Genomic DNA, 12,713 nt, shown 5'->3' on the forward strand with positions numbered 1-12,713 from the left:
AAATTCGAGCAAAGGCCTCGCGCATTATGCCGATCATTAAGTTATCGCCATTTTCGATTTATTTCTTCAATTTATTTCCCTTTCCTTCGTCTCTCTCTCTCTCTCTCTTTCTCTCTCTCTTTTCATTTCTTATTTCCTTTTTGGTAAATTTCTTTTTCTCCGATTCCCATCTCTTTTCCACAGTCACGAATTTTCCAATGTTTTTGCTTCCTTTTTGCCAACGAGTCGTTCGCGATCTCCTTTCACCGAGTAGCAGTTCGCACGTGCCGTTCACCTGCTGCACGACGACGATGACGATTTACCGTCGGATCGGTTCGATTTCTTCTATCCGATAGATTCGATTTTACCTATATTCTTCTTACCTATTCTTATTCTTTTCCTCTTTGTATAATTCAACTCCCTAAACCATGCCGAAGAGAAAATTCGATTAACAGGGACGGAAATATAGAAACTCGACGAACTTTTCCATCTAATAAAACAACATATTTTCTATTTTTTATCCAAAACATATCACACGTACCATAAACTTAACTATGATAACTCGTTATAATAGTATTCGATCTTTAAATCCGTTATGTGTGTATCCTTCCGAAAGAGCAGATGGCCATCTCTCTTTCTCCCTCTTTTATCGGACGAACATGCACACACAAACACACACGCGCGTTGCTTCTATTGAGAGAAGGGAAGGGGAATGGAAAGAAGGAAGGAAGGTGAGAGGGAAAGAGAGAGAGGGAAGAATAGTTAAAAAAGGAAGAAAAAAAAGAAAAGAAAATGAAAAAATCCTCCCCTAGGACTAGTCGTTTCCGGCATGGCTAACTTAGCCAAGGGATAGTAGCAACCCTTACTAGATCACTAAAAAGGGCCGATATTTCGCTAGCTCATTTGCGACTTGTTGGATAAGTGCAAAATACAGGACGAGAACGAACGAATCTACGAAGGTAAAGGGAAAGAATCGTCGAACCCCTGCCCTCTCTTCTCCCTTCCCCTCCCCTCCCCACTCCTGCCCCCATTCTCTCCCTGTCTTCTTCAGTCATTCGACGAATCTAAACACGGGGGTTCGTACCTTTCCTCCCCACTTTGTCCCTTATTTCACCCTTATTTATGCTTCTCGTCGAATAACATTCGAAAGATGACGACGTCCGAGAGTATAGGGGATGGTCAAGCGAAGTGGTGGGGATTATGGGGGAAAATGAAACAAATTTTACGATCGATCAATGTTGAAAAATAAATTCCAATGTTTTTTGACCCCATTTGACTGTTCGAAACATGTTCGAGAAATGATCGTACGTTTATTGTTAGATATAATTGTATTTCGAGAAAGAAAAGTTATATTTGAATAGAATTACTGTGAGAAGAGATATCGTTCGTTAATCATAATTCGATAGAATTATTTTGGAAAATGTAAGAAAAGTCGGTTGCATTAGGAGCGTGAATCGAAAAGGTACGTACTTTAAAGTAGAATTTGATTATGTCGAATTTTCGTTCGCACAAAAGTGAAAACTTTTCAAAACCCAGGCTCGTATTTATTTCGTACTTATTCTATTCGCATTTATCTTTGCCCCGGCGTCCCCGAGTTTCTCTTTCTTTTTGGTTTGGATCGAAGATTTTTGTCCTGATTTATGTAATACCACTCGAATTACCGTCGTAAATTTCCCTTAATGAGATCGTTAAAGTTTCTCACTCGGATCGCAAGTGAGCCCGACTGAAAGTTTCCCCTTTTGTTGTTAAGGGAAACTATATAGAAATTTATGTAAACGTTTTATCGATGGATGTTTGCCGCTTTTTACAATCATCTCTCGACTTATTATATTATATACCGTGCGCATCACCGTGGCTCGATATCAATTTTATGAACGACTCTTATGAGGTTTACGATCATCTCGCTTATTAACTCGTATTCGTTCGTGAGCGTCGATGAGGAAAAAGAGAAATCGCGTGTTCCTTTTCTCTATAAATCGAAATTTACCTCGGATTCGGATAAAAAACGAATCTTAGAGTTCTTCGTTCTTCTTCTCTCCAGTGTTATTTTCAAAATATTTGACAAAGGAGGATTGAAAGTTAACAATCGACAATTTTGTCACAAAGAAATAAATAAATCAAATATACATATAATACAAAAAATAAATTAAAACGATCACGTCGAGGAGAAAGGTTTCCCGAATTGGTTCGGAAAGGAACAGAACGACCAGCTCAACTTGGAATAAAAAATTCTCTTCGATGGGGGTCCCCTAAAAAAAAAACGATTTCGTTTTGTTTCGTAAAACTAACACTCCCTTGGATTCTTTAACGAAGGAGAGGAAGAAAACGTGTTGTGTGAACGTGAAAGAGAAAGACTAGAACTGTTGAAAAAAATGTTGCTTTATATTTCAATCTCGAACGTAAAAAAGAAAGGTAGAGAGAAAGAGAGAGAGAGAGAAAGAAAGAGTGAAAAGTTGCGTTTACGACGGGTAATTGTTTGCCATGTCGAAGACATTTCTATTCCAAAAGTCTCAAACCGACCATTCTGCGGAAACGCACACAGAAAAAAATATCCGAAGCAGCTCTTGTTTTCCCTTTTTTTTTATATCTTTTTTTTTTACTCGCTCGCTAGAACCTTTTTACTTCTCGTTTTTTTTTTTCACCCTCTTTTCTTTCTCTTCTATTTTTTCTTTTTTTCTTTTCTACTACTCATTCATCTCTTTGACACAGAATATCTTTAAGTTTTTTTTCTACCTCCCCCTCTCTCTCTCTCTCTCTTAATATTAACAAAAAAAAAAGAAAAGAGAACTGGTCGAGGAAACAAGTGTCGTTCTTCTCTAAACTCAATAAATAAATATTTGATAAGATTTAAGAAACGGTACCAAGGACAAGATCGGAACAGTTTCCTGTGTGTGTTTCCAACATGTGAGGAGTCTTCTCGAATAACGTAAAGAGCTAAGATCGATTAAAAAGCCATAATCTCGAGGGACGTATAGGATGAAAGGATGAGATGATGAAAGGGAGAAAAAGATGTACATATATATAGAAACGAAAAGGAAAAAAAAGGGGGAGGGGGGGGGAGGTGCGGGGAGGGGAAGTAGAAAAATGCGTACGATGTCTCGGACGTTGATCTTTCTCCTACCTGAGAAGAAGAGGGCTGACTATTCGTCCCTCTTTCCCTTCCTCTTGCCTCTTCCCTCTCCCTCTCTCTCTCTTTAAGTATATTTGTATCTGTCCGTTTCTCTTCGGTCTCGTAATTCCGAAGCACCGTTCCTAGGAAGGCGCGCGGCTGCGATAATGAATGGCGAGAATGGCCTGTCGGGTAGCTTAAACTCGATCCACAGGTGCAGATGCAGACTCTGCTCCCGTTTCGAAGCTACTTCTTCTCTCTTCAACCGATTTCATTGCCGCCCTGCCATTTTGTGTCTCTAAGATCATATCATTCTCTACCCAATGCGTGGATTTTATAAACTCGTATATTTTTCTTTTACTTTTTATTCTTATTTCCTTCCGTCCGTCTGTTCCCAACCCTCTCTCCCACCCTTTATTTAAGGCGTTAATTATTTATCGCGACGATTTTTCGAATTTCGTTGACTTACGGATACATTTTTCTCATTAACCATTATCCCAATGGCCGGGTATTTTTTTTTTTTTTAATATCATTTCACATTAATTATGATTTATTGGTAGTTATAAATTATATATATATATTGACATTTAATATATTTATTTTAACGATATATAAAAGATTAGATATCTTTGGTGTTTAAGATTATCTTTTGGTCGTTAAAACGTAGACATTTTTGTGATCTAATAACAACGCTATACTAATAAAATTAAATTATGGCTATCCGATGGAATAATAATTCCCGAGTATACATTTGTATTGGAAAGAAATTTAGGACACCAAGAGAATATGTCAACTGTCTCAAATGTTATCGATCTCTTATTCTAATACGAAACGTAACTCGTATGATAAATTAAGCGGTTTAAAAGTAGACTAGATTGGCCAGTACTCTCAACGGGGGAACAAGCTATGGGGTTAATGAATGGCGGTTTCGCGGTTGTCGCCTTTTAATCGTCGATGACTTAGGTTAATGCAATACGTCGTGAAAAGAGATATTATTATGAATCGTTCCTTTTTTTTTCTTCTTTTTTTTTTTTCCTTCACTCTTCCAATGGAACGAAGAAGGAATGAAACGTTCGTAGAACGTTTGTAGATCGTTGTCAGGATGATTTATTTGTTAATTTTATTTCATATTTTTCTTCTCTTCTTTTACGTTAAATTCAAATATAATCTCGAACGTTCGAAGAAATAATGTGACAATTCAATTTATAATTATTGGAAAAAAAAAAACTAATAGACGTAGAGGATTGCGCGAATAAATAATTATTTCAATTTATTTGTCGTCAAGCATGATAGTCGACGCATAGATTTTTATCGAAAATCTATGTTGAGGATAAAAAGGGAAAAGAGGGAAAAGTATTTTTCTTTTCTTTTCTTTTCCTCATTATAAAGTTTACATAGGATAAAATAGTGGACTTGCTGGAACGATAAGCTGACAATGATGATGACAACTGAAAATAGACGAATAGGGAACGCGTATTTTTCCCAATTACGGGGTTGTGCTTACGAGGAATAAAAGGTTGAATTGTTAGACATGTCAGTAGCGAGGATGCTTGTCGCGGAAAAGATCGGAAGGAAAAGGGAGTAAGAAAAAAGGAGTAAGAAAAAAGGAAAGAAAAAAAAAGAAATATGTGCGAACTCGAAAGGGCCCCGTCGTCGTCGTCGTCGTCGCGTTTACCCGTTTCTCTTACTTGGAGTGGCCCGTCCGGTCTCGAGCAATTAGAAAGGGAATCGCGTAATCGGTGAAATAAAGATTATCTGAACGAGCAAGGCTACCGGTTGCCGTAGATGTAAAGCAAAGAAGACGAGCCGAATTGCTGACGGCGATAAAACGGACCGAAAAAACTGTCCGAGAACGGCTAAAGAATCTTCCATCTCTTTTTATTTTCCTTATCGACAATAAGAGAAACCTATTTTGACGATATATTTTTCGAAATATTTTAAGCATCGATATAAAAGTCATTACGCGAATTTTATTATCTTTCTTAATTATACGATCTATATAATTATCCAAGAAATATATATTTTTTTATGTAATACTCTAATGCGTTGTATTCCCTTTTTTTATATTTATTTTATTTCTTTTTCTTTTTTTTTTATTACAATTACATTATAGCATATAATATTATTATTGGGTTAATATAATTGAATACTTATATAATCGTATATAAAAATAATTTTAATTATATTACATAACGTAGGAACGTAGTAATAAAAAAAGAAGAAAAGAAAGAAGAAAAAAAAATGTCTCGTCCTACATAAGGCACATTTATTTGACCAGAAAAGGGCTTTTCGCGTCGAATAGATCCTTATCTTCTTTCAAGACTATAAAAGTCTCTCTTCGGTAATCGTAACGATCTACTCGACTTTGTTACTTCTTCTTCTTCTTCTTCTTCTTCTTCTTCTTCTTCTTCTTCTTCTTCTTCTTCTTCTTCAACATATATCTTTATCCTTTCTAAGGTCGTCCAAGAGTTTATCGTTATTCCAATTCCATCATACATCTTTATTTTCCCCGATCGAAACTCGTGAAAATGGTACGCGAAGCATTGAATTCACTGCGTTTTTCCTCCTTTCCCATAAGTTAGCCTAGTGAATAAGCTTTAATATTGTTATCGCAAACGAGCGCAATGGAAAGAGCAGCTAGATTAAAGCGAAACTGGAACAAAACAATAATTCTGAGGGCAAAAGGGACGATCATTTCTAAGTCATTGACCTTTCTCCGCATCGTCGTGCTTTTAGCAGACGAATTCTTATCATTCGTGTTTTATTTTTCCAATGATACGAAGTTTTCATTAAACGATCTAAACAAAAAGAAAAGAACGAAAACATTAATTTTAAACGTCACTTTTGTTTCACCATATATATATAAATATGCGTTTGAAGAAAATAGATAGTTTGAAACCAATTGGTGATTTTTGTCTTGTTCGATTGGAAATGTAACTGTTAGAATGCAAGCAACTTCCTCATTTTGGTTGGACTTTTTTTTCCGATATAACGAAGGAATTCTGAATGGCGAAAAAAAAAGAAAGATTATTTTATTTTGACGAATCGAATGGCTTGTAGAGAATGTACATTTATAGAAACTGTAATACCGAATACCACGGATGGGAGGAAAATAGGTGCCATTTGGCTGTACTATAATAACGAACTCGGTAACATCTGTTATTCTCATTATTCTTGCTCCTGTTTGAAACATTAAATTCGTCGAAGAGATAAGTAGAAAGAGCTAGGCTATATTTATTAATTGCTCGAAAAGAAGTTGGACATTCCAACGTCAAGATTCTACTCCACCTCTTAGTTTCAACGTTTTATGATCTTTCTCCTCTATCACTCTTGTTATTCTCTTTCGCATTAGAAAAAATCAGAAATAGATTGACGGAAAGGAGAAATACGAGATCGATGGCCATTTCTTTCTCTCTCTCTCTCTCTCTCTCTCTAACTCGTGGAGAAAGAAATTTTTACGATAAAGCTCGACTTTCTTACAGGAGATTCTTATTTCTTTATTTCCTATCGTCTCGAAGGAATAGATTTCGTTCGTTCCGATAGAATCGTCACGATTGTATGCCATTATCACATTTAGAATATTACAAAAATAATATCGACTGTTAACCATTTTGTTGTTTGTTAAAAAAATGAAACGTTTAATATATATATATTTGTTATACGCATATACGTTTACATTTAATATTCAATTATATCCCAATGATTTTGATGTTCAATTTACTAATAAAATCTCTCCTTTGGTTTAGTTAGTTTTATTTTTTTTGTTTAATAGCATTCTAGTTTGTGTTTCTCGTAGATCATAGAGATTTCTTTCCTAACAATGATAATGACAATGATCTATAAAGCTACCTCCTCGACGAAAGACCCACAAAGCGTCACCACAGAATCAGGAAGGATCTCTATTTACACGCTCGTCCCTATCCGCGAGAAAGAGAGACACGACCCTTTCTCTATTTTTCGTGCACGTGGGACCCTACGTATAGCCGTTCCCTTCCCTCCTCTTCCCTTATTCCTCTCCTCTCCCTATTTTTTTCCTTCTATCTTTGGTAAGGGTAGGTAAGCAAAGGCAAAGGGTGAACAAGAATGAATGGAAGAAAGATGGCATCCTTTTTCCTACGACAATCGTATTCATCTAAATCGCCTGATGGGAAATCAAGTACTCTATAGTTTATCTCCTTTTCCTCTCTCTCTCTCTCTCTCTCTTTCTCTCCCTCTTATTTCCTTATGAAAATTTGACGGAGATTATTATAATGATTTGAAAGATTATCTTAATACATTAATCGCTCGAAGTAATAACGCGTACGTATATATTATACTTAACTATACTGTGAAAACCGGATTCTCATAAAATTTTTCTTCGCAATTACCGAGTAAGATTAATTCGAAAAGTGTTCGTCAGATATTTATACGTTTCAAAGGTTTTTTCAAACGCCCATTTAAATATTCTTAATGGAGAAACTAGAAATTCGAGATACTTGATTTGCACGCATAGTTTGGCACGTAATTAACGTCAAACGTACGTACGTTAGTACGTACGTACGTATGGGGGGGCAAACTAAACTAACACGGATATCATTCGCGTGGGGTAGAAATGATTTTATCGACTTTATCGTATTAACATATTTTTTCTTTTTTTTTTCTTTTCTTTTCGGTTGCAATTACCTTCGTTTATCGCTACATAAATCGATACATAAATTTTCTTCGAGAAAATTTGAAATATTTCTACTTAACAGACATTTGATTCAGTTTATCGACGATTAATCCGCGAATCGTTGTTTTCCGATTGATTTTTATGGATCATCTTATCGTTCAAATATTATTTATCATTTTATATCTCGTTGGATCGTGTGCTCTTATTTATTATAACACCGGAATAAATAATAAGTGCGTATAACGGTATAGAGCAAGTCGAGGAAATGTTTCGAGTAACACGATTACCAAGAGATCAATAAGATCAGCATTGAAAAAGTCTAGCACTTTGCTCGAAAGTATTTACCACTTGTGTCAGTTTCGTCGATTACGGTAAATGCAGTGCGAAACTCGTTTGCTTTTCACTTTCGCATATAATGGCCGCGTATCATTATAACATCACACTGGTTTAGAATGTTAACAACTGGTAATGATTGTAGAACGATGCTTTGAAAACCTGTCAACCGAGACGCTTTCAGTTGCACAACGACGTTCTGCTAAATCGTATATCTCCGGCATTACGAGAAACAAGAATTAGCTTAGTCAGTTTCCTTTTATTACAATTAAATATCTTCAATGTGAAGAGAAAAATATCTACTGGAGTATATAAAAAAAAAAACGAAAAAAAACGAAAAAAATAACAATGAACGCGTCAAATCTTTTATTATTACATATGTGTGTATATAAAATATATATATATATAAAAGAGAAAAGTTAAAATAAAAATGTAGCTTAAGGGTGAAGAAAAAAAAAAAGTAATATCTGAGGGAAAAAGATTTGACCGTCTTTGCATCATCTCTTCTAGTAGAAAAATAACGAGGGGTGAAGGGGAAGAAAGTTTTCATAGACGTAACGTCGATCATGGATGATCGATGGTGCGTGGGGGCCCGGTAAAACGTATGGCATTTTTCTCAAGAACGTAAGTGCCTTTTTGAATTTCGTCTACGCTCAAAGCTGTCCTCTGTATTCCGCTAATCTTCGATTCTTCGTAAGACGAGCCTTTGGCAATTTCTCGGTTAAAATCGGGGACCTTTCATCGTTTTGACCCTATGCTGTGCCCTAATCCACTCTAACCTAAGACCCTCCCTTTTGATTCTTCTTCTTCTTCTTCTTCTTCTTCATTTTATTCTTTTTATTATTCTCGCGTGTGTCCGGAAATTCTCTGAGCCGAATTAACAACAATAACAAAAAAAGAAAAGAAAAATATATACAAAGTAAGAGTAACTTTTTTATAATCCGAAAATTTATCAAAAGTTATTATCGTTTAAATCCCCAATTATTTCGATATTTCCGAATAAGATTTTAAATGAAAACGTTAGAAGATGAAAAAAAAGAACTGCTAATACGCGATATTCCGAAGAAGAAAAAGAAAAAGAAAAAGAAAAAGAAGAAGATGAAAAAGGCACAAATTTCCAGGGTAATAAATCCACTGAAACGACGTTATCCTGGCAAAGGATCTTCGCGATCTTCTACCCTCTGCACAGACTCTCCTAGCACAATTATCTCGTTCGCTCTTCCTCTTGTTGATTTGAAAACCCTTCTCTCCCTCTCTCTCTCTCTCTCATAGTCTATTCCGTCACGCGGATGTTTGGCACGCGACATTCTATCAACAGGTTGTCACGCTTTCAAATTCCCAGCCAGGAATTGTGTTTGTCTCTGAGAGATTAATAGTAAGCGATGCAAGTCGAGAGGATTGTATATTACTCGTTAAATAACCTCCCGCGTTTTATGATCGAGTATAACCCTTTGCTAACATACTATCTTCCTCTCTCTCTCTCTCTTTCTCTCTCTCTCTTTTTCGTTTGATAAAAATAACACTCTTTCAATCAAATAATATATTATATTCGATCGTATTTGACTAACAATAAGAAATAATATTATATTATATAAATATATATTACGTGGAAAGATAAGAGAGTATGGAATCGTATATTTCTTTTTTATATGGCCTATTCCTTAACTAATTTCCAGTTTCTATGAGTTATTATAATTCTCTCGATATATTAAAAAAGAAAAGAAAAAAGAAAAAAAATAGAAGAAAGAAAAAAAAGTCTTCCCAAGTAAGTTCTCTCGAGAAGTAATGATATATTCATTTCGAAATTCATAAACCACGTTCGAACTGTACGTATGTATCTATGATTTTGTTCTCGTTAAGTATATAAGTATAGGCTCTTTCTCTTATAACGTGAAAGAGAAAAACTTGGAAGACTCACGTCGGATTCCTTTGACAGCATAAACACCAAAGCTCATGCTAACTCTCCTTCGATCATGGACAGCTACTAAGTTCTTCTTAGTGGTGTCTGATGGATGGTCATTAAGGTCGAATATTTAAATTGAATTTACGAGTTCTAGCCTCCGGCTAGCTTATGGTTAACTAGCATGTGAGCTGGCAAAAGATCTACCAAGATATCAACGTCAAAAATCGTTATAAGAAGAGAACTTTGGTCTTCGTTTGCGTTCGAATAAACATACGTCTTATCTCGAATATCTCTCGACAAAAATGCAGTATTTTTCGTTAATCGAAAAAAAAAAAAATATGTTCCGATGAGTTGTACAAATCTATCGGCAAAAGATTCTCTTCCAACGATTTCATATAGATCGAGAATAGAATGATAGTTTTCTCTAATGCGGCACCCGCATCTAAATCGACGTCGATTAATCAGAAATTGCAGGAAAAAGGATTCTACCCGAAGGCATCTTTCGCAATTAAATATATACGAGATGTGATTTCTTCATTTACTGTCATACTTTATTACATTATTATCATTATTATTATTATTATCATCCATAATCGTCTTTAAGTTTCGTTAGATTTCTTCTTTGTTTCCCCTTCTTGAATTCTATTCTAAGATAGAGATCGTTATTTCGAATAACGTTTGAATTTGTTGGTAGGATCAAAATAGGACAGTAAAGGAATCGCGAACGAAAATTACGGAGGAAGTCGAGAAATCGTTCGATTTACGAATCCGGCACAAAACTGGACCCCCCGAGGGCAGACAAAGTCTCCTATCGATTAAAAGCGCGTCAATTTGTAGCCACTGACGCGTAATTTGCATCCAGCCTTGAGTGGTCCGGCAATCGGTCATGCCGACGTGATTTAAGCCGATGAAAGTACACGCATTTACTATATTTCCTGCCAGACCGACAATATTAATGAATAAAATAAATTTAGAAAATTTCTCTTCTCGTCTCCTTGCAATTATAATCCGTTTTATTTCGAATAATAATTATTTGCCGCAAAAAAAAAAAGAAAAAAAAAAGAAAAAAGAGAAGAAAAAGAAAAAAGACGTCTTCAATAATTGATAGTCCTCTTGACATTTTATTTCATACCAAATTGTCTATTTTTATCCAACAATTCGATATCTCGATTGGTTTAATAAATTATTATAAAATAAATCTTTGATTAATTCATTTCGATATTTTCTCCATTCGCGTCTCTCTCTCGTGCTTTCGCTCTCTTTCTCTCTCTCTCCCGCTCTCTCTCTCTCTCTCTTTTCGTTACGAAGGAGAGCGAAAAGACTATCGAGTTACGTGGGCAGAGTGCGAACTTGACACCGGCAAGGACACGTTTCGAAAGGAGGAAATAAAAAATGTTTGTACCGGTCCGTTAAAGGACGCTTAGAGTCAGCTGTCGAAGTCACATTCAGGATCGATTCTCGATCTCTTGGCGTCGCATCATTTTTAATTTTATTCGTTCTAGAATAGTCGTAGACGAATAATGAGGAATGGTCGTCGTATATCATTCATAACGCGACGTCTCGTAGAGTCGTCATCCGCTGCAAAAAATTGACGAATTATTTTGCCAATCTTTTCGAAAATAAATCTTCTCTCATTCTATCCGTCTCTCGCTCTCGCTCTCGCTCGCTTTCTTTACCGAAAGAGGATAATCATCGAATTATTTTCTTCGCGTCGAGATAGGATCGATCGATACTAATTAACGAAACCTTTCCAAATTGCATTTTATTTTAATCGGCTTGAATCGATAACGATCACCGATACGTCTACGTTGCGGCTTCGATAGCGTTGCATAAATTACGAGAGACTGAACGCTACGGTATAGCAAAATTCGTTTCGATCACTTTCGAGGAACGAAACGAGAAGAGAAAAAGAAAGAGAGAGAGAGAGAGAGAGAAGCGTCTTCCGCCGAAGGTCGTCCAACGAAGGATTCAACTTGTCCTGGATCCTCGAGCGTGGCGATTCCGAACCGATCCACGAAAGGAACTCGTCGATTTACGTAATGATCTCGGAACAAGGAGCTGCTCTTGGCGCCAGCGAATCGAGTCGCGCTAGTCTCTTTTTCCCCCGTATCCTTCCTGACAGTTCCCGTCTCGCGTGTCCTCCATTCGAAACTTCTTTGTTTCTTCGATAATCGTCGAATTTCGTGAAAAAAGGATACGTCGGAAGGATGACGAGGTCAGAAATTCTAGCGCTGTTGCTCTGCTTGCTCGCTTCTTTTCCTGTTGGACGAATAGAAGGGAAGGCGAGAAAAAGAGATTAAAGCGTTACCGTTCGACGCAAGAGGAGGAGATGGGGAGGGGATGGGAGGGGTGGGGCGGGGCGGGGAGAGAGCAAATGTCCGAGCCAGTTAGCCAGTCGACGAGAAGTGGCCCGAGGCTAGGCAGTGATAGACAAGGTCAGCCTCTCCCAACTGCTGACGTGTGCTCTCGCTACTACGCTAGCTACAAAGTACAAGATCGAACGGCTTTATTTAGAGATACGAAGCTATTATCGAGACATCGATGTGTATAAGCGTAACTTTTTGTTGCAGATCTTCGGGAGCAAGGCAGACCTGCAGCTCCATACGCAGATGCACATGCGCGAGGCTAAGCCGTACAAATGCAACCAGTGCTCGAAGGCGTTCGCAAACTCGTCTTACCTGTCGCAGCACACGAGGATCCACCTCGGCATCAAGCCGTACCGCTGCGAGATCTGTCAG

The 12,713-nt window shown here is 36.8% G+C and overlaps 1 protein-coding gene across 1 annotated transcript in view; it reads left to right on the forward strand.

Annotated features, from left to right (window-relative positions):
- LOC122526281 (zinc finger protein squeeze-like) overlaps positions 1 to 12,713 on the forward strand; it is a gene marked incomplete at its 3' end in the record, with an annotated part of 99,494 nt that extends 86,781 nt beyond the window's left edge. Inside the window, 1 exon segment of the mRNA XM_043649592.1 lies at positions 12,546 to 12,713. Coding sequence (XP_043505527.1) covers positions 12,546 to 12,713 — 168 coding nt within the window.

This window comes from Polistes fuscatus, unplaced genomic scaffold, assembly GCF_010416935.1.
Source record: "Polistes fuscatus isolate 324 unplaced genomic scaffold, CU_Pfus_HIC Scaffold11, whole genome shotgun sequence".
Lineage (NCBI taxonomy): Eukaryota > Metazoa > Arthropoda > Insecta > Hymenoptera > Vespidae > Polistes > Polistes fuscatus.